At 44.9% G+C, this 21,953-nt stretch overlaps 1 protein-coding gene across 1 annotated transcript in view; it reads right to left on the reverse strand.

Annotated features, from left to right (window-relative positions):
• The window catches only part of LOC118401183 (endosome/lysosome-associated apoptosis and autophagy regulator family member 2), a 29,932-nt gene extending 9,394 nt beyond the window's left edge, over positions 1-20,538 (reverse strand). Inside the window, exons 1-9 of the mRNA XM_035798480.2 lie at positions 20,227-20,538; positions 19,975-20,076; positions 17,146-17,266; positions 3,763-3,952; positions 3,492-3,639; positions 3,237-3,326; positions 2,851-2,956; positions 2,610-2,762; positions 2,344-2,432 (exon numbers count right to left, since the gene is read on the reverse strand). Of these exons, the coding sequence (XP_035654373.1) occupies positions 2,344-2,432; positions 2,610-2,762; positions 2,851-2,956; positions 3,237-3,326; positions 3,492-3,639; positions 3,763-3,952; positions 17,146-17,266; positions 19,975-20,076; positions 20,227-20,274 (1,047 nt within the window). The 5' untranslated portion in view covers positions 20,275-20,538. The remainder of the gene's footprint in view (positions 1-2,343; positions 2,433-2,609; positions 2,763-2,850; positions 2,957-3,236; positions 3,327-3,491; positions 3,640-3,762; positions 3,953-17,145; positions 17,267-19,974; positions 20,077-20,226) is intronic.
• Positions 20,539-21,953: the final 1,415 nt, after the last annotated feature.

The following is a 21,953-nucleotide window of genomic DNA, read 5'->3' on the forward strand; positions in this document are numbered from 1 at the left end:
AGTACTGGAACGAAAGGCGGCCAAATGAGGTGTTGGCTTTAGGGATGATCAGTGAGATACACCTGCTGGAGCGCGTGCTACGGATGGGTGTTGCCATCGTGACCAGTGAACTGAGATAAGGCGGAGCTTTACCTAGCATGGACTTCTAGATGACCTGGAGCCAGTGGGTCTGGCGACGAATATGTAGTGAGGGCCAGCCGACTAGAGCATACAAGTCGCAGTGGTGGGTGGTATAAGGTGCTTTAGTGACAAAACGGATGGCACTGTGATAGACTGCATCCAGTTTGCTGAGTAGAGTGTTGGAAGCCATTTTGTAGATGACATCGCCGAGTCGAGGATCGGTAGGATAGTCAGTTTTACTAGGGTAAGCTTGGCAGCGTGAGTGAAGGAGGCTTTGTTGCGGAATAGAAAGCCGACTCTGGATTTGATTTTTGATTGGAGATGTTTGATGTGAGTCTGGAAGGAGAGTTTGCAGTCTAGCCAGACACCTAGGTACTTATAGATGTCCACATATTCAAGGTTGGAACCATCCAGGGTGGTGATGCTAGTCGGGCATGCGGGTGCAGGCAGCGATCGGTTGAAAAGCATGCATTTGGTTTTACTCGCGTTTAAGAGCAGTTGGAGGCCACGGAAGGAGTGCTGTATGGCATTGAAGCTCGTTTGGAGGTTTGATAGCACAGTGTCCAATGACGGGCCGAAAGTATATAGAATGGTGTCGTCTGCGTAGAGGTGGATCAGGGAATCGCCCGCAGCAAGAGCAACATCATTGATATATACAGAGAAAAGAGTCGGCCCGAGAATTGAACCCTGTGGCACCCCCATAGAGACTGCCAGAGGACCGGACAGCATGCCCTCTGATTTGACACACTGAACTCTGTCTGCAAAGTAATTGGTGAACCAGGCAAGGCAGTCATCCGAAAAACCGAGGCTGTTGAGTCTGCCGATAAGAATTTGGTGATTGACAGAGTCGAAAGCCTTGGCGAGGTCGATGAAGACGGCTGCACAGTACTGTCTTTTATCGATGGCGGTTATGATATCATTTAGTACCTTGAGTGTGGCTGAGGTGCACCCGTGACCGGCTCGGAAACCAGATTGCACAGCGGAGAAGGTACGGTGGGATTCGAGATGGTCAGTGACCTGTTTGTTGACTTGGCTTCCGAAGACCTTAGATAGGCAGGGCAGGATGGATATAGGTCTATAGCAGTTTGGGTCCAGGGTGTCTCCCCCTTTGAAGAGGGGATGACTGCGGCAGCTTTCAATCCTTGGGGATCTCAGACGATATGAAAGAGAGGTTGAACAGGCTGGTAATAGGGGTTGCGACAATGGCGGCAGATAGTTTCAGAAATAGCGGGTCCAGATTGTCAAGCCCAGCTGATTTGTACGGGTCCAGGTTTTGCAGCTCTTTCAGAACATCTGCTATCTGGATTTGGGTAAAGGAGAACCTGGAGAGGCTTGGGTGAGGAACTACGGGGCGGAGCTGTTGGCCGAGGTTGGAGTAGCCAGGCGGAAGGCATGGCCAGCCGTTGAGAAGTGCTTATTGAAGTTTTCGATAATCATGGATTTATCGGTGGAGACCGTGTTTCCTAGCCTCAGTGCAGTGGGCAGCTGGGAGGAGGTGCTCTTGTTCTCCATGGACTTCACAGTGTCCCAGAACTTTTTGGAGTTGGAGCTACAGGATGCAAACTTCTGCCTGAAGAAGCTGGCCTTAGCTTTCCTGACTGACTGCGTGTATTGGTTCCTGACTTCCCTGAACAGTTGCATATCACGGGGCTATTCGATGCTATTGCAGTCCGCCACAGGATGTTTTTGTGCTGGTCGAGGGCAGTCAGGTCTGGAGTGAACCAAGGGCTGTATCTGTTCTTGGTTCTGCATTTTTTGAACGGAGCATGCTTATCCAAAATGGTGAGGAAGTTACTTTTAAAGAATGACCAGGCATCCTCAACTGACGGGATGAGGTCAATGTCCTTCCAGGATACACGGGCCAGGTCGATTAGAAAGGCCTGCTCACAGAAGTGTTTTAGGGAGCGTTTGACAGTGATGAGGGGTGGTCGTTTGACTGCGGCTCCGTGGCGGATACAGGCGATGAGGCAGTGATCGCTGAGATCCTGGTTGAAGACAGCGGAGGTATATTTGGAGGGCCAGTTGGTCAGGATGACGTCTATGAGGGTGCCCTTGTTTACAGAGTTAGGGTTGTACCTGGTGGGTTCCTTGATGATTTGCGTGAGATTGAGGGCATCTAGCTTAGATTGTCAGAGGGGCACTTGTGTGGATCAAAAAGGATTAGACTGGTATAAGCAATCTGGCAATAATGGATGTGGTATTGGGAGGGTGAGTTAGTCTCACCTTGCCCTCAAGGTCACAGGGGGTGTGTATCTGAAAGTAATCCTTCTTGGAGCATGGTGGTCTCGCTTTGCACTCAGCTGACCCCTCCGCTGGAAGAGAGAGGGAAAGAAATGGGGGCAGTGAAAGAGGGAGAGATGTTTAAAAGATAATGAACTGCAGTATAACCAATAAGCTGCTCAAATTCATGTTCTAACTCTAATAAGACAAGTTGTGTATAGGTGTCTGCATCTAGACATGTCTGCATGCTTATGTTCCTGTGAGCCTACGTGCATAGAGTGTTGTGGTGTTGCAGGGGGTACAGGAGCTGGCTCCGTGGCCAGAGTGGGTGTCTCTGGGACAGGGCTGACATGAGGAGGAGCCTGGGGTTTGGCTGAACGTCCCTGGTTTACACGGGAAACACTCTGACGCATATGCCACTCCTAAAGAGAGAAAATAACACTTAAGTACATAGGGGAAGTGGCATGAACAGCTACAATAAATACACAAACACACACACGGTAGTCGTACCCTCTATGTGGACGTTCTTCAGCAGAACAGGTTTGACTACTTTAGCTCCAATCAGGATCCCTGCTGTCCTCCAGTACAAGATGTTAGTGCCAGACTTCAGATTCACCTTGAACACACCCATTAGAGACCTGGGTTTAGAATGCCCATCTACACAGAGATACGACCTGAGAGCATCTCAATACGTCACATTTGATGGTGCTGTAACCTCAGAGGCTCTTTAACCCTTTAGACCTGAGACACTCCTGATTCAATGAATCAAGGGCTTGGTGATTAGTTAACTAGTGAAATCAGGTGCGCTAGTGCTGGGCTAAAACGAAAGCTTGCACTCAATTTGGGTCTTGAAGACCAGGACTTAGAACTTAATTACAAACAAACACAGCTCTTACAGTGTGTGTGGCCCACTCCCCGTGACTGGTAAGCTTGAGCCACTTCTTATCAGCAGTCTGGTCCATCTCCTGACACTGGTCATTCTGGATCTGCCAAGCAACCACAACATCAACCAATCAATCAATATTTAAATTAGTGAATATCACTTCAGCATATTTATAGCGCTACTTGGTCAGGAAGGTACTGCAGAGAAGAATTTACTCTCACTAACTAGCAGATATCATAGGGTTGAGAGAATGAAGTAGAAGACTCACAAAGAACTCAAAGAAGAGGTTGCCGTCTGGGTACTGGTAGTCAAAGGAGACTGATCCCGGTTTCTTCAGATGGACAGCATAGATCAGAGAGACAGTACACTCATCTCTGTTAGACTCCAGGTAACTACCCTGTGGAAACCACGTCGAACTGGACACACACACACACACACACACACACACACACACACACAGAGATTAATGAGATGTATGCAAGAACTGCAACGACACCATGATTTAAAAATCATAAGCTAAACCGCTCCCCTTCCCACACCTGTTGCAGGTAGTGCTGTCGTCTCCATGGGGACCATTGTCAAGGTAAGTTGCTAGGGAGCTGAACCCGCTGGGGATGGTTTCCCAGTCATCAAATCGAATACCGCTGCCCAGAGAGTAGGTACCTGCTGCACACTGAGTACACTCCTGGGCAGACATCTCCAGAAACTCCCCCGCCTCACAGGAAAATGCTGGGGGAGAGAGACGGGAAAGAGAGAGTGGACATTTCATGGAATAGATAAGTGAAGTATACCACCAGCGGCGACCTGTCATTCAGGGCACGTGGGGCAAAGCGCGACCTGTCATTCAGGGCACGTGGGGCAAAGCACAATCTGTCATTCAGGGCACGTGGGGCAAAGCGCGACCTGTCATTCAGGGCACGTGGGGCAAAGCGCGACCTGTCATTCAGGGCACGTGGGGCAAAGCGCGACCTGTCATTCAGGGCACGTGGGGCAAAGCGCGATCTGTCATTCAGGGCACGTGGGGCAAAGCGCGATCTGTCATTCAGGGCACGTGGGGCAAAGCGCGACCTGTCATTCAGGGCACGTGGGGCAAAGCGCGACCTGTCATTCAGGGCACGTGGGGCAAAGCGCGACCTGTCATTCAGGGCACGTGGGGCAAAGCGCGACCTGTCATTCAGGGCACGTGGGGCAAAGCGCGATCTGTCATTCAGGGCACGTGGGGCAAAGCGCGATCTGTCATTCAGGGCACGTGGGGCAAAGCGCAATCTGTCATTCAGGGCACGTGGGGCAAAGCGCGATCTGTCATTCAGGGCACGTGGGGCAAAGCGCTATCTGTCATTCAGGGCACGTGGGGCAAAGCGCGATCTGTCATTCAGGGCACGTGGGGCAAAGCGCGATCTGTCATTCAGGGCACGTGGGGCAAAGCGCGATCTGTCATTCAGGGCACGTGGGGCAAAGCGCGATCTGTCATTCAGGGCACGTGGGGCAAAGCGCGATCTGTCATTCAGGGCACGTGGGGCAAAGCGCGACCTGTCATTCAGGGCACGTGGGGCAAAGCGCGATCTGTCATTCAGGGCACGTGGGGCAAAGCACGATCTGTCATTCAGGGCACGTGGGGCAAAGCGCGATCTGTCATTCAGGGCACGTGGGGCAAAGCGCGATCTGTCATTCAGGGCACGTGGGGCAAAGCGCGATCTGTCATTCAGGGCACGTGGGGCAAAGCGCGATCTGTCATTCAGGGCACGTGGGGCAAAGCGCGATCTGTCATTCAGGGCACGTGGGGCAAAGCGCGATCTGTCATTCAGGGCACGTGGGGCAAAGCGCGATCTGTCATTCAGGGCACGTGGGGCAAAGCACGATCTGTCATTCAGGGCACGTGGGGCAAAGCGCGATCTGTCATTCAGGGCACGTGGGGCAAAGCGCGATCTGTCATTCAGGGCACGTGGGGCAAAGCGCGATCTGTCATTCAGGGCACGTGGGGCAAAGCGCGATCTGTCATTCAGGGCACGTGGGGCAAAGCGCGATCTGTCATTCAGGGCACGTGGGGCAAAGCGCGATCTGTCATTCAGGGCACGTGGGGCAAAGCACGATCTGTCATTCAGGGCACGTGGGGCAAAGCGCGACCTGTTTAGCTAAAATATAAATATATACAGTACCAGTCAAAAGTTTGGACACACCTAGAGTTTTTCTTTATTTCGACTATTTTCTACATTGTAGAATAATAGTGTAGACATCAAAACTATGATATAACACATATGGAATCATGTAGCCCCCCCAAAAATTGTTTAAAAAATATATTTCATATTTGAGATTCTTGGTGACAGCTTTACACACTCGTGGTATACTCTCAACCAGCTTCATGAAGTAGTCACCTGTAAAGCATTTCAAATCAGTAGTGTTGTGACAAGGTAGGGGTAGTATACAGAAGATAGCCCTATTTGGAAAAAGACCAAGTCCATATTATGGCAAGAACAGCTCAAATAAGCAAAGAGAAACAACAGTCCATCATTACTTTAATACATGAAGGTCAGTCAATGCGGAAAATTTCACGAACTTTGAAAGTTTCTTCAAGTGCAGTCGCAAAAAACATGAAGCTCTGTGATGAAACTGCCTCTCAAGGACCGCCACAGGAAAGGAAGACCCAGAGTTAATAAGTTCATTAGTTACCAGCCTCTTCACAGAGTTCAAGTAAGACACATCTCAACTGTTCAGAGGAGACTGTGTGAGTCAGGCCTTCATGGTGAAATTGCTGTAAAGAAACCACAACCAAAAGGACACTCGGGCTCCCGAGTGGCACCGAGGTATAAGGGACTGCATCTCAGTGTAAGACGCGTCAGTACAATCCCTGGTTCGTATCCAGGCTGTATCACACCCGGGTGTGATTGGGAGTCCCATAGGGCGGCACACAATTGGCCCAGCGTCGTCCGGGTTTGGCAGGGGTAGGCTGTCAATGTAAATAAGAATTTGTTCTTAACTGACTTGCCTAGTTAAATAAAGGTTAAATACAAATAAATAAGAGGAGACTTGCTTTGACCAAGAAACACGAGCAATGGACATTAGATTGGTGGAAACCTGTCCTTTGGTATGACGAGTCCAAATTGAGATTTTTGGTTCCAACCGCCCGGTCTTTGTGAGACGCAGATGATTTCCGCATGTGTGGTTCCCACATGAAGCATGGAGGAGGTGGTGTGATGGTACTTTGCCATTGACACCGTCAGTGATTTATTTAGAATTCAAGTCACATCTAACCAGCATGGCTAGCACAGCATTCCGCAGCGATACACCATCCCATCTGGTTTGCACTTAGAGGGACTACCATTTGTTTGTCAACAGGACAATAACCCAACGAGCCTACAGGCTGTGTAAGAGCTATTTGACCAAGAATCAAATCAAAGTGTATTTGTCACATTCGCCAATTACAACAGGTGTAGTAGACCTTACAGTGAAATACTTACTTACAGGCTGTAACCAATAGTGCAAAAAGCGTATTAGGTAAGTAAAGAAATAAAACAAAAGTAAAAAGACAGGCTATATACAGTAGCGAGGCTATAAAAGTAGCGATGCTACATACAGACGCCGGTTCGTCAGGCTGATTGAGGTGGTATGTACAGGTAGATATGGTTAAAGTGACTACGCATATATGATGGACAGAGAGTAGCAGTAGCGTAAAAGAGGGGTTGGCGGGTGGGACACAATGCAGACAGCCCGGTTAGCCAATGTGCGGGAGCACTGGTTGGTCGGCCCAATTGAGGTAGTATTTACATGAATGTATAGTTAAAGTGACTATGATATGATAAACAGAGAGTAGCAGCAGCGTAAAAAGAGGGGTTGGGGGCACACAATGCAAATAGTCTGGGTAGCCATTTGATTACCTGTGCAGGAGTCTTATGGCTTGGGGGTAAAGCGGTACTGGCACTTCCGGTACTGCTTGCCATGTGGAAGTAGAAAGAACAGTCTATGACTGGGGTGACTGGGGTCTTTGGCCATTTTTAGGGCCTTCCTCTGACACCGCCAGGTGTAGAGGTCCTGGATGGCAGGCAGCTTAGCCCCAGTGATGTACTGGGCCGTACGCACTACCCTCTGTAGTGCCTTGCGGTCAGAGGCTGAGCAATTTCCGTACCAGGCAGTGATATAACCAGTGCTCTCGATTTTTGCAGCTGTAGAACCTTTTGAGGATCTCAGGACCCATGCCAAATTTTTTCGTTTCCTGAGGGGGAATAGGCTTTGTCGTGCCCTCTTCACAACTGTCTTGGTGTGTTTGGACCATTCTAGTTTGTTGTTGATGTGGACACCGAGGCACATGAAGCTCTCAACCTGCTCCACTACAGCCCGTCGATTAGAATGGGGGAGTGCTCGGTCCTCTGTTTCCTGTAGTCCACAATTATCTCCTTAGTCTTGGCTACGATGAGGGATAGGTTGTTATTCTGGCACCACATGCCCAGGTCTCTGACCTCCTCCCTACAGGCTGTCTCGTCATTGATCAGGCTGTTGTGTCGTCTGCAAACTTAATGGTGGTGTTGGAGTCGTGCCTGGCCATGCAGTCATGGGTGGACAGGGAGAACCAGAGGGGACTGAGCACGCACCCCTGTGGAGCTCCAGTGTTGAGGATCAGCGTGGCAGATGTGTTGCTACCTACCCTCACCACCTGGGGGTGCCCAGTCAGGAAGTCCAGGATCCAGTGGCAGAGGTAGGTGTTTAGTACCAGGATCCTTAGCTTAGTGATGAGCTTTGATGGTAAAATGGTGTTGAACGCTGAGCTGTAGTCAATGAATAGCATTCTCACATAAGTGTTCCTTTTGTCCAGATGGGAAAGGGCCGTGTGGAGTGAAATAGAGATTGCATCATCTGTGGATCTGTTTGGGCGGTATGCAAATTGGAGTGAGTCTAGGGCTTCTGAGATAATGTGTTGATGTGAGCCATTACCAATCTTTCAAAGCATTTCATGGCTACCGACGTGAGTGCTACGGGTCTGTAGTAATTTAGACAGGTTGCCTTTGTGTTCTTGGGCACAGAGACTATGGTGGTCTGCTTGAAACATGTTGGTATTACAGACTCAATCATGGACATGTTGAAAATGTCAGTGAAGACACCTGCCAGTTGGTCAGCAGATGCCCGGAGCACACGTCCTGGTAATCCGTCTGGCCCCACAGCCTTGTGTATGTTGACCTGTTTAAAGATCTTACGTCGGCTACGGAGAGCGTGATCACACAGTCATCCGGAACAGCTAATGCGCTCATGCATGCCTCAGTGTTGCTTGCCTCGAAGCGAGCATAGAAGTGATTTAGCTCGTCTGGTAGGCTTGTGTCACTGGGAAGCTCGTGGCTTCCCTTTGTTGCCTGTAATAGTTAGCAAGCCCTGCAACATAACACGAGCGTCGGAGCCAGTGTAGTATGATTCAATCTTAGCCCTGTATTGACGCTTTGCCTGTTTGATTGTTCGTCGCAGGGCATAGCAGGATTTCTTGTAAGCTTCAGGGTTAGAGTCCCGCACCTTGAAAGCGGCAGCTCTAACTTTTAGCTCAGTGCAGATGTTGCCTGTAATCCATGGCATCTGGTTGGGGTATGTGCGCACAGTCACTGTGGGGATGACGTCCTCGATGCACTTATTGATAAAGCCAGTGACTGATGTGGTGTACTCCTCAATGCCATCGAAAAAAATCCCAGAACATGTTCCAGTCTGTGATCACAAAACAGAAGGAGAGCGATGGAGTGCTGCATCAGATGACCTGAAGTCCAATCACCCGACCACAACCCAATTGAGATGGTTTGGAGAGGCCCGAGTCGGGAACTCAGGCCTTTTTCTAGAACTCCAACCTAAAGACTGCTGACGTCACGATTCAAACTTGATTTAAATAGTTTTTGTCCCCGGTTTTCTTGAAAGTTTTACAGGAAGGTGGCGTGCGGTGGTCCATGTGGGCAAATTTAGTCATCAGAGATTGGTATTCTCTGACAAAGTTTGATGACAAAATTTGCCCATAAGGCCTGCCGCGTCACCTTCCTGTTCAAGTGTGCACACCACAACAAGGTGAGTCAAAAAAAGTATTGCATGCTGCTGCATACATTATGTAATATGCCAGGTAGATACAGTGGCTTGCGAAAGTATTCACTCCCCTTGGCATTTTTCCTATAGTGTTGCCTTACAACCTGGAATTAAAATAGATTTTTTGGGGGGGGGGTTGTATCATTTGATTTACACAACATGCCTCCCACTTTGAAGATGCAAAATATTTTGTGTGTGTGAAACAAACAAGAAATGAGACAAAAAAGAAAACTTGAGCGTGCATAACCATTTACCCCCCAAAGTCAATAGTTTGTAGAGCCACCTTTAGCAGCAATTACAGCTGAGGGTCTCTTGGGGTATGTCTCTATTAGATTGGCACATCTAGCCACTTGTATTTTTGCCCATTCTTTAAGGCAAAATTTCCCCAGCTCTTTCAAGTTGGATGGGTTCCGCTGGTGTAGAGCGATCTTTAAGTCATACCACAGATTGGATTGAGGTCTGGGTTTTGACTAGGCCATTCCAAGACATTTAAATGTTTCCCCTTTAACCACTCGAGTGTTGCTTTAGCAGTATGCTTAGGGTTATTGTCCTGCTGGAAGGTGAACCTCCGTCCCAGTCTCAAATCTCTGGAAGACAAACAGGATTCCCTCAAGAATGTACCTGTATTTAGCACCATCCATCAATCCTTCAATTCTGACCAGTTTCCCAAAACATCCCCACAGCATGATGCTGCCACCACCATGCTTCACTGTGGGGATGGTGCACTCGGGGTGATGAGAGGTGCTGGGTTTGCGCCAGACATAGCGTTTTCCTTGATGTCCAAAAAGCTCAATTTGAATCTTATCTTCTTCACTATGTTTGGGGAGTCTCCCACATGCCTTTTGGCGAACACCAAACATGTTTCCTTATTTTTATAAGCAATGGCTTTTTTTCTGGCCACTTCCGTAAAGCCCATCTCTGTGGAAAATACAGCTTAAAGTCGTCCTATGGACACATACTCCAATCTCGCTGTGGAGCTTCGCAGCTCCTTCAATGTTATCTTTGGTCTCTTTGTTGCCTCTCTGATTAATGCTCTCCTTGCCTGGTCTGTGAGCATTGGTGGGCAGCCCGCTCTTGGCATGTTTGTTGTGGTGCCATATTCTTTCCATTTTTTAATAATGGATTTAACAGTGCTCCGTGGGATGTTCAAAGTTTCTGATCTTTTTTTATAACCCAACCCTGATTTGTACTTCTCCACAACTTTGTCCCTGACCTGTTCGGAGAGCCCCTTCTTGGTCTTCATGGTGCCGCTTGCTTGATGTTGCCCCTTGCTTAGTTGTGTTGCAGACTCTGGGGCCTTTCAGAACAGGTGTATTGATACTGAGATCATATGACAGACAATGTGACACTTAATTAAATTTCACACAGGTGTGAGTTCTGAAGGTAATTGTTTGCACCAGATCTTATTTATGGGCTTCATAGCAAAGAGGGTGAATAAATATGCACGCACCACTTTTTTTTTTTTTTTTCATTTCACTTTGCCAATTTGGACTATTTTTTGTATGTCCATTACATGAAATCCAAATAAAAATCAATTTAAATTACAGGTTGTAATGCAACAACATAGATAAATCGCAAAGGGGGGTGAACACTTTTGCAAGGCAGTGTATGTATACTATGGCTACGAAAGTAATACTAAGTGTATGTTGTGTAGTAAGCTGGCCCATGTGCCTCACCCTAATAATTTGGTCCCTTTCCCCCTCATAACATAGCCTACTGTTCCGGCTTGGTGGTAAACATTTAGCCTATAGCCTGTTTTAGAGACCTTTCATTGTCTGCTTATATGCCCCCTTTATCTATCCAACGGTTCTGACTTGGTGTACAGTCATGGCCAAAAGTTTTGAGAATGACACAAATATTAATTTTCAAAGTCTGCTGCCTCTGTATGATAGCAATTTGCATAATGTTATGAAAAGTGATCAGATGAAATGCGATTAATTGCAAAGTCCCTCTTTGCCATGCAAATTAACTGAATCCCAAAAAAACATTTCCACTGTATTTCAGCCCTGCCACAAAAGGACCAGCTGACATCATGTCAGTGATTCTCTTGTTAACACAGGTATGAGTGTTGACGAGGAAAAGGCTGGAGATCACTCTGTCATGCTGATTGAGTTTGAATAACAGTCTGGAAGCTTCAAAAGGAGGGTGGTGCTTGGAATCATTGTTCTTCCTCTGTCAACCATGGTTGTCGGCAAGGAAACATGTGCCGTCATCATTGCTTAGCACCCAAAATGGCTTCACAGGCAAGAATATTGCTGGCAGTAAGATTGCACCTAAATCAACCATTTATCAGATCATCAAGAACTTCAAGGAGAGCTGTTCAATTGTTGTGAAGAAGGCTACAGGGCGCCCAAGAAAGTCCAGCAAGCGCCAGGACCGTCTCCTAAAGTTGATTCAGCTGCGGGATCGGCACACCACCAGTACGGAGCTTGCTCACGAATAGCAGCAGGCAGGTGTGAGTGCATCTGCACGCACAGTGAGGAGAAGACTTTTGGAGGATGGCCTGGTGTCAAGAAGGGCAACAAAGAAGCCACTTCTCTCCATGAAAAACATCAGGGACAGACTGATATTCTGCAAAGGGTACAGGGATTGGACTGCTGAGGACTGGGGTAAAGTCATTTTCTCTGATGAATCCCATTTCCGATTGTTTGGGGCATCCGGAAAAAAGCGTGTCCGGAGAAGAAAAGGTGAGCGCTACCATCAGTCCTGTGTCATGACAACAATAAAGCATCCTGAGACCATTCATGTGTGGGGTTGCTTCTCAGCCAAGGGAGTGGGCTCATGGTACCAACACATCCTCCGTGAGCAACTTCTCCCAAACTTCCAGGAAAAGTTTGGTGACAAACAATGTCTTTTCCAGCATGATGGAGCACCTTGCCATAAGGCAAAAGTGATAACTAAGTGGCTCGGCGAACAAAACATCAATATTTTGGGTCCATGGCAAGGAAACTCCCCAGACCTTAATCCCATTGAGAACTTGTGGTCAATCCTAAAGAGGGGGGTGGACAAACAAAAACCCACAAATTCTGACAAACTCCAAGCATTGATTATGCAAGAATGGGCTGCCATCAGTCAGGATGTGGCCCAGAAGTTAATTGACAGCATGGCATTGTCATTTATGAAATGCTTGTAATTATACTTCAGTATTCCATAGTAACATCTGACAAAAATATCTAAAGACACTGAAGCATCAAACTTTGTGGAAATTAATATTTGTGTCATTCTCAAAACCTTTGGCCAAGACTGTACAGGAGAGATTACTGTAAGAACGGCCCATGTTCTGAATTCTGTCGCTATACATTTACAAACTGCTGAACAAATAGCTATTGACTACGTCGGTCTTAGCTCGCTCATTAATGTCTTATGGATGGCCTCTTATCCACTCTTCATTCCCTTATGCAATAGTTTTTACATCTCAATTGTCAGTAGAAACCACATTTGTTTAAGCAAGTCAACCATATCAGCTGTTTTTTTAAAGCAGTAAATGTGTCTGAATGAACTGTTTCGCTGCCAGACATGGCTCCACTGTTATCCAGGTGTAGCAGTGGTAAGGAATCACTCCATGGTGATGAAAAGAAAGCTCTGCTGTTGCGACAGCTTTATGTAGGCCCTAACAGTTTGTGGCCACCGTTGGTCAAAGTTACAGTGCCTTGCGAAAGTATTCGGGCCACTTGAACTTTGCGACATTTTGCCACATTTCAGGCTTCAAACATAAAGATATAAAACTGTATTTTGTGAAGAATCAACAACAAGTGGGACAGAATCATGAAGTGGAACGACATTTATTGGATATTTCAAACTTTTTTAACAAATCAAAAACTGAAAAATTGGACGTGCAAAATTATTCAGCCCCTTTAAGTTAATACATTGTAGCGCCACCTTTTGCTGCGATTACAGCTGTAAGTCGCTTGGGGTATGTCTCTATCAGTTTTGCACATCGAGAGACTCAATTTTTTTCCCATTCCTCCTTGCAAAACAGCTTGAGCTCAGTGAGGTTGGATGGAGAGCATTTGTGAACAGCAGTTTTCAGTTATTTCCACAGATTCTCGATTGGATTCAGGTCTGGACTTTGATTTGGCCATTCTAACACCTGGATATGTTTATTTTTGAACCATTACATTGTAGATTTTGCTTTATGTTTTGGATCATTGTCTTGTTGGAAGACAAATCTCCGTCCCAGTCTCAGGTCTTTTGCAGACTCCATCAGGTTCTTCCAGAATGGTCCTGTATTTGGCTCCATCCATCTTCCCATCAATTTTAACCATCTTCCCTGTCCCTGCTGAAGAAAAGCAGGCCCAAACCATGATGCTGCCACCACCATGTTTGACAGTGGGGATGGTGCATTCAAGGTGATGAGCTGTGTTGCTTTTACGCCAAACATAACGTTTTGCATTGTTGCCAAAAAGTTCAATTTTGGTTTCATCTGACCAGAGCACCTTCTTCCACATGTTTGGTGTGTCTCCCAGGTGGCTTGTGGCAAACTTTAAACAACACTTTTTATGGATATCTTTAAGAAATGGCTTTCTTCTTGCCACTCTTCCATAAAGGCCAGATTTGTGCAATATACGACTGATTGTTGTCCTATGGACAGAGTCTCCCACCTCAGCTGTAGATCTCTGCAGTTCTTCCAGAGTGATCATGGGCCTCTTGGCTGCATCTCTGATCAGTCTTCTCCTTGTATGAGCTGAAAGTTTAGAGGGACGGCCAGGTCTTGGTAGATTTGCAGTGGTCTGATACTCCTTCCATTTCAATATTATTCGCTTGCACAGTGCTCCTTGGGATGTTTAAAGCTTGGGAAATCTTTTTGTATCCAAATCCGACTTTAATCTTCTTCACAACAGTATCTCGGACCTGCCTGGTGTGTTCCTTGTTCTTCATGATGCTCTCTGCGCTTTTAACGGACCTCTGAGACTATCACAGTGCAGGTGCATTTATACGGAGACTTGATTACACACAGGTGGATTGTATTTATCATCATTAGTCATTTAGGTCAACATTGGATCATTCAGAGATCCTCACTGAACTTCTGGAGAGAGTTTGCTGCATTGAAAGTAAAGGGGCTGAATAGTTTTGCACGCCCAATTTTTCAGTTTTTGATTTGTTAAAAAAGTTTGAAATATCCAATAAATGTCGTTCCACTTCATGATTGTGTCCCACTTGTTGTTGATTCTTCACAAAAAAATACAGTTTTATATCTTTATGTTTGAAGCCTGAAATGTGGCAAAAGGTTGCAAAGTTCAAGGGGGCCGAATACTTTCGCAAGGCACTGTATAGTGTAATTCATGTATTGTTAAGTCTTGTGTTGTGGCTTTGCTGGCATGCATCTAAAAAAAAAATGAGTTTGCCCCACCAAAATGTACATGCTAAAATCGTCACTGTATACCACTATTTGGAAGTGAGAGAGGGGATGTATCAGAGCTTGTTAGAGGTCAGGGATTGTGCAAAACAGGAGATAACATTATATTGGTAAAAGAAAAATGGTAGACCTTCTGTTTACACCAAGGAGAGGGGAAGTAACTGGGTCCATAATTGGGCTGGATACAGCTCAGAGATGTACAACAGCCCTCGGATGGCTTCCCCGTAACCACGGGAACAAACATACTAATCCCCATATCCTGTTGAAAAGGGCTGTGTGGGTGGGGGTGCGTGCGTGGGCGAGGTTGTACAAAGTAGGGGTGTGACATTTAAACAAAATTGGGATTGGTTACGTTAAAAAGAAAAATCCCTAACCTAAAAACATAATACTTTTTTAAACAAAATTTCAACAAAACTACCACGGACAGATCGCGATAATTATCATAAAGACAAAAAAATACCTAGGAGGAGAAGTAGGAGAAGACGAAATGCAAAGGTGGAATTGAGCTACAGTGGCAGTACAGATGCAATGTGGAAAAGGGGAGCACCATGAGACCCAACCCCTTGCTGGCAGCAGTGCAATAAGGGACGGACTGAGAAAATCACAGCGCTGATTACAGAAATGATTGCGGTTGCTGTGCAGCCACTGTCAATTGTAGAGGATGCCGGCTTCAATGCTGCCCTAATGGCATGTCTAGAAACAGACTACAAGATGCCATGTCGAAAAAGCGTGACGGCCTGGATGGAGAAATGATTGCTCTGAAAGTACAAAGCACGAGCTCTCAAAAACAATACTTGGCTCCCGAGTGGCGCAGCAGTCTAAGGCACTGCATCTCAGTGCTAGAGGCTTCACTACAGACCATGGTCCGATTCCAGACTGTATCATAACCGGCCATGATTGGGAGTCCCATAGGGCGGCGCACAATTGGCCCAGCATCGTACAATTGGCCCAGCATCGGGTTAGGGTTTGGCCGGGGTAGGCCACCATTGTAAATAAGAATTTGTTCTTAATTGACTTGCCTAGTTAAATAGAAGGTTAAATAAAAATAAAAACACATTGTTTGACGTCTATGAACACGCCGTCATACATCACTGCAATGAGCCATCACATTGAGGAGAAGTGAGAACATGGAGGAGGAGAGCAGAGAACCTTTCTGAGTGGGTGGGGGGCAGAAGTAAGGTCTGGTAGGGTATATTGTAAATATTAATGAAAAGAAAAACTAGCTTTTTGTCTTAACTTAAGGTTAGTCATAATGTTAGCAGTGGGGTTTAAAATCACATTTTAAGAAGATACATTGTAGAAATAGGCAGATTTTATGAGTGTGTGGCTGTGGTAATTAGTGACGACTGTTTGTTAGGTAGGGAGGACTGCGGCAAATTGAACTGCATTGTCCCTTAGCAGTCATGCGCAGAACCAGGTCTGAATTGTGATTTTAGTAAGGTGAATTCTGTCACATCCAACAATGAAACAATGCTCTACTCTAGAATTGTTTGGAAGCTTTTCCCCAGGTGTCTGTCTCACTGGCTCAACCAGACGGACTGGGTAGAAAAATGGCCAATCAGGAATTAAATAGAAAAAGAGAAAAGCAGACAGAGGTGAGCTTTTTCCAGAGAACAAAACAAAGATGCACAAAGATCATGCCCCCACATGCTAACCTCGCACCATTACTTACCATTAACAGGGGAGGATTCTCTTGAGGGTATGATATTTATGAATGTGTAACTTTCGCACTCATCATTATTCACGATTCACGATTCAATCATGATTATCTGTAATCATGGTAGAATCCTCATTAATTGTTTAAAAAAGTGTTCAGAAACATACAATATTCTATTATTATTTACAATAAAATTGACTCCAAAAATAACACAATACAATATTTAACAAGATTTTCTATTGGGTACAACATAATCGGAAACATAACCAAAACAAACTGAAAATGCATTCAACAAGTTTGTAGAGTCACAAGCTTGATGTAGTCATTGCGTGCTAGGAATACTGAACTTTTGACTATATATAATACACCATAAGTGAATTTGTCCAAATACTTACGACACCTTCGAATGGGGGGACTAGATGCATAAAGTGCTTACATTTCTAAATGTGAAAACACATGTAAGAACAAATAAAAAAGGTGACATTTTGTACTGCCGCCTCAAAACATTTGACCTCAAATCCAAAATGCTGGAGTATAGAGCCAAATTAAAAGGTTTAGCTTCACCCTCCAAATAAATATGTAGGGGAGTGTCTGTCAATAAAAGCCTTTTCCACAGACATGCATCAGTTAGAGATATTTAGGGAAGCAAAGTCAGGCGCAAGAAGTGAACATATTGAGACCTGTGTGTGTATATGTAAATCTCTGAGGTTATTGGCCTATTGTTCCAACATGAAGCCAGCTCTGCCCTGTGCTATGACTGGAGCAGAGACAAAGAGCCAATCAGGTCATTGTGGAATACTGGAGGAAATTCCAACCAGCTGATAAGAGGGTGTGAGAAACATCTCTGACACACACACACACAGTACTTACTGCACTCTGTCCCTCGGACAGGCTCGGGCAGTCCGATGCAGGATCCATGGCTCTGAGGGATTGCTACTCGCCATCGCGACCCTGTACTGTCACACTCTGTATATTCATAGTAGTAGTCTGTCTGCAACACAAGAGATAGCATGGACACACAGTGATGGAGAGAAACAGAGGGGTTGAGTGTGTCTGTGTGTCTTTGAACAGTATGTGAGAAACAGTGAGAGACAGATAAAAGACAGACATGGGGACAGAGAGAGGTCAGTAAACACGAAGACCACCAAGGGCCCCGAGTTCTCTCTTCACCCCCATTCCATCACTATGGATACAGGAAACCAAGGCACAGCACACAGTGGGTAAGTGGATGACATAGAAGTTGTCCATAAAAACTGATCCTATCTCAGTATAATGAAGGTAGAAGTTTTCCCTAACCACTGACAACTGTATGTCCAGGCGTAGGAATTTGATGGTTCAGTCTTGCTAAAGGTTCTGAGATTAAAGGTTTTTGAGTTCAAGGTTTGCAATTTTCACTGTGAGAACATTGTTGAAGTGTTATATCACACACACAAACATGCTGTGGAGTATGTGGTTTACCATCATGGTTCGGGAAATCGTTGAGGAGCAAGACTTGTTTAATCACTATTCTGACCATAATGTCCCTTGAATTTGCCAAACCAATGATTGCCAAACCATTGAGTGAAATACAACATGCTTTTTGCCATGTTTAAGGAATGTTGACCTTTTAGAAGAACACAGACACATGTCTGGACACTGTGCTGAAGGGGTCATGTTGTGGGCATCATGGACATGACAGATATATGAAGTTGTAGTATCACGCCGAGGCTTTACAGTAACACCATTGTTTCGTCCTCAAAACTGAAGCTATTTGTATCCAACAGCAGTACTGTTTTGATGCAAATTAATGAATGCCACATGCAGACCTGGTTTCACATTATATTTATTTCAAATAATGTATTACCTTATTTACTACCATCTGTCTTAAACTCTCCCCTTCTCTCAGAAATGACTGATAGCTATGTATCACTGAGATTCATGCCAATCAATAATCAGAGCAAAGTTGAATGATCTATTCCTCTATACCATGACCCCAACAGAAGTCTATATTCTGCATGCCTGTCATGTGTTACCTGATAGATGTCTGTTCCAGGACAAATCTGAACTGATATCGATCTATACCTCAAGCACTGATATATCAGGTTCTGTCACATGGTGTCATTCTAAAGACATTCCACTAGACCAGGGACTGCCAACCCTTCCTCTGCAGAGCTACTGGGTGTGCAGGCTTTTGTTCCAGCCCTGCGCCAACACTCCTTACATCTAAGCATTTGCTCATCAGGACATTGATTAGCAGAATCAGATGTGTTCTAAAGGGCAAGGTGAGGGCAAATGCATGAATATTTAGTGGCTCCAGGAGGATGGTTGCCCCTAGACTCTATGAATCTGAGAGTGGAAGACTGCTCTCTCGTCTCTAACATGTAGGCTCACTTTTTGTAAAAAGTCTCATTACAAGTCAGACTCTTGAATAAACTTCATTTGAATGTACTTTACCTGTTGTCTGCCGGTTTTGTCCTGATGTAGGAGGTAATTGGAGACAAAATATCCACAGGGAAGTGTTATTAGCCCTACTTTGAGTATGCTGGTCTGTTTTTATTTTCAATACTGATGCAATTCAATACTGATGCACGTGACCAACACTATGGCCGAGGAATATGGCCGAACCTAAACCACAGCCGATTGTGAGGAAACATGCTTCAGTCGACTACGTTCGGCTGTTGTTGACATATTGTGCATCACATGTGATGTGTGAAGAGATTGAAAATACAAGTCACAGAACCTGCCAGCTCTGCAAAAAAGTCAGGTAAACAACACTTTCCTGTGGATATCTCCACCTCCTACCACCAAAAGTACAAACAGCATGTACAACTGGTAAAGTAAGTTTAAATATAATTTTACATCCTGGCTTGTAGAGACTATTGTGGTTTTTTTTAGGAAGATTTTGGTCAGACTGATAATCCATGGAGTAACCATGGCAACAGTCTGATGTTTAGGCAATGTTGTCCCAGGATAAATGTGGGTCCAAAATACTTTTCTGGTGGTAGAAATAGTAGTCTTGTGGAAGTGCAGAGCGCAGATTCCACAATGCCCTGGTGAGTCACTGTGACTGGACAGTAGATTGGAGTTTGTGTCCATCTGAATGTAATATAAGCCAGGCTATGTTGTTGCCAGCCATGTGCTATGGCTCAGAGGTGATGAGTGGAGAGAGACGGTGGGAAGGAAAGGCAGCTCCATGCAGGAAACTGATAAGACTCAAAGTCTGCCCTGAGTGTTGAGACAACACAAACCAGAACACTGTGTGCGCACACAAACACACTGCCCTAAGCAATGCAAGTGTCCTAAGCAACAATTCCCCAGAAATCCTGCAGGACTACCTGATTGCATGACTGACAGGTGTTTGGAGAAACAGGATGAGTAATTAGTTATCAAGGAGGGCATCGCCCTCTCGCTAAGCAGTGTATGTGTGTGATATGTATATAAACGTATGAATCTTACCGGAAGTGCCGCGTCATCAATTCATAATCGTATTAGTAATGGTCGGTGGAATGATTACTGTTTAGCGCTCATGTTGTTCTACACAGTAGCTTGTGTGCCCCTCACTCACACTCCTCTTCTGACTCTCTAGTTGAATGGATAAGCTGGTAAATAAAACACTATTGTGTTTTCCACTAACATGCATGGACCATAGCCCACGGAAAATACAGCTACTAAAAATAACTCAGACAACACATACATCGGCATCCTGACAGTGGATCTCACCTCTGTACATGGATGTGGTCCCTTCGTCCCGAATGCCAGCCGAAAAGAGAGGAGGAGAGCGCTACCAGCGATAAACCAAGACCGGGAGGGCATAATAGGAACCTGGGAATAGAGCGATGTCAAAAAGCTAAGTAGGCTAGATTTCAGTCATAAAGCAATGGCCTGTTAAACGTTGCGGGTGTTTGATGTCGCAAATGTATAAAATGCTGTCCGAATCACGTCTAGGTTGAAGTGGGTTTCCTTTTTCTCTACCTGCGACCGATGGGTTTGAGATTCTGGTTGTACGTTTGCAATTCGCATCTACCGGTGTTTGACGCGACGGTGACGTCGGTGGTCTGATAAATGCAAGCGGTAGAAGAGTAATTATTACGATGAAACAGCGTTCATGCTATGTCGGAAATACGAGCTTCCGAATATAAAAAAATTGTATTTCAATGGCCCTCCAACTCCTAATAAAAAAATGAGGAAACTCTGGTTTCCTCGTGTTGCGATACTATCATTTGTTTAACTGTAGGCTAGTTTTCTCGTTCATGGTTGACGCAGCTTGATCATGGCACTTGGAATGCCCACAACTCGTTTCTCCGAGTTTCCGATGTGTCATGAATGCAGCATTAGTGGTCATATCATTATTTACACCTTAGTGATTCCTACTGTACATACAGAGCAAAATCAGTGCAGCAGATTTGTATTGAGATTCATTTGAATATTTACCTAACAATTCATTATTTCAAATACAACCATAGTTAGCCTACCTGTATTTGTAGAATCTATGAAAGCTAGCTTTCACATACGCTGCACTTTCTAAAATCACTGCCAGGGTTCAGAATTTTGGTTAACTGTATATTTTAACGATTGGCCTTTTCACTCAAGTGAGCACAAAGACTTTAAGTGGTTTACAGTTTCCAATTACTTGATATGGAAATGTATAGTTAGTTCTATAATTATTGTCACCCTTTAAAAATAAGGGAAAAAAGACTGTAGGCTATAAAATAAATAATACAAATACTGAGCTATATTGTATGGGAAAAAATGAAATTATATCAATTATATAATGTTATACTAATAAAATTGCCCAGAGAAAGAATAATAAAGACATCTTAAAAGGATAGGGGTCAGAATTATTGGCACCCCTGTTTTTGCTAGAGCTCGCCGGCTTGTAGTCCTTACACCCGGAAATGATTTACCTCTGGTTCGTTCAGCCATCCCTATTGGAACATGAATGGGGAAAGAACAGGTTTTTGGGATTAACGCCTAAAATAAGGTCTGAGATTAACACAGGTTTAGGAGATCTTATAGGCTTTGTTCTTTGAGATAATAGCAGTCAGTTCGCATTACCGTTGTGAATTATGAAGCCTTTATGTGCTTTTATCAAATAGTACATAAATGCTTTAAAATTCACAAAAAGTGATGTAACTCATGAAGGTTATCTCATAGAACTAAACCTATAAGATCTCAAACCTGTGTTTACCACAGGCTTTATTTTCAGCATTTATACAAAAACCCTACAGAAACGCCATTCATTTCCCCATATTCTTTTCCAACGAACCATGGAGGAGTTAGTGCCTACTAAAAGATACCATTACTATTTCACTCTATACTCAAGCACCCTATCCTTGTGAGGATAATGACACGGCCCAATGGGCAAAGATTTTAGTTCAATGTTGGTTGAAAAAAAAATACAAAATTAACTTAAATTGACTTTTTGCAAATCCAATCACTTTTCCACATTGATTCAAGACATCGAAGATTTTTTTAAATGAAATGACGTGTAAAACAACCTGCGCCCCATCATGAGGCACACCTGGACTCCATCACTACCCTGATTACTCCCCCTTTATCTAACAATCCCTTAAGGCAGTATTGGTTATGTTGTCTTTTCAGACGGATCTCTTGTTTTGTATGGGTCTACAGTCATTATTAAACTCACTAATTTCACCTGTTTCCTGAATCCCCTGGTTTGATGTTACAGAATACTGCCT

The sequence above is a fragment of the Oncorhynchus keta genome, chromosome 22 (genome assembly GCF_023373465.1).
Source record: "Oncorhynchus keta strain PuntledgeMale-10-30-2019 chromosome 22, Oket_V2, whole genome shotgun sequence".
Taxonomy (NCBI): domain Eukaryota; kingdom Metazoa; phylum Chordata; class Actinopteri; order Salmoniformes; family Salmonidae; genus Oncorhynchus; species Oncorhynchus keta.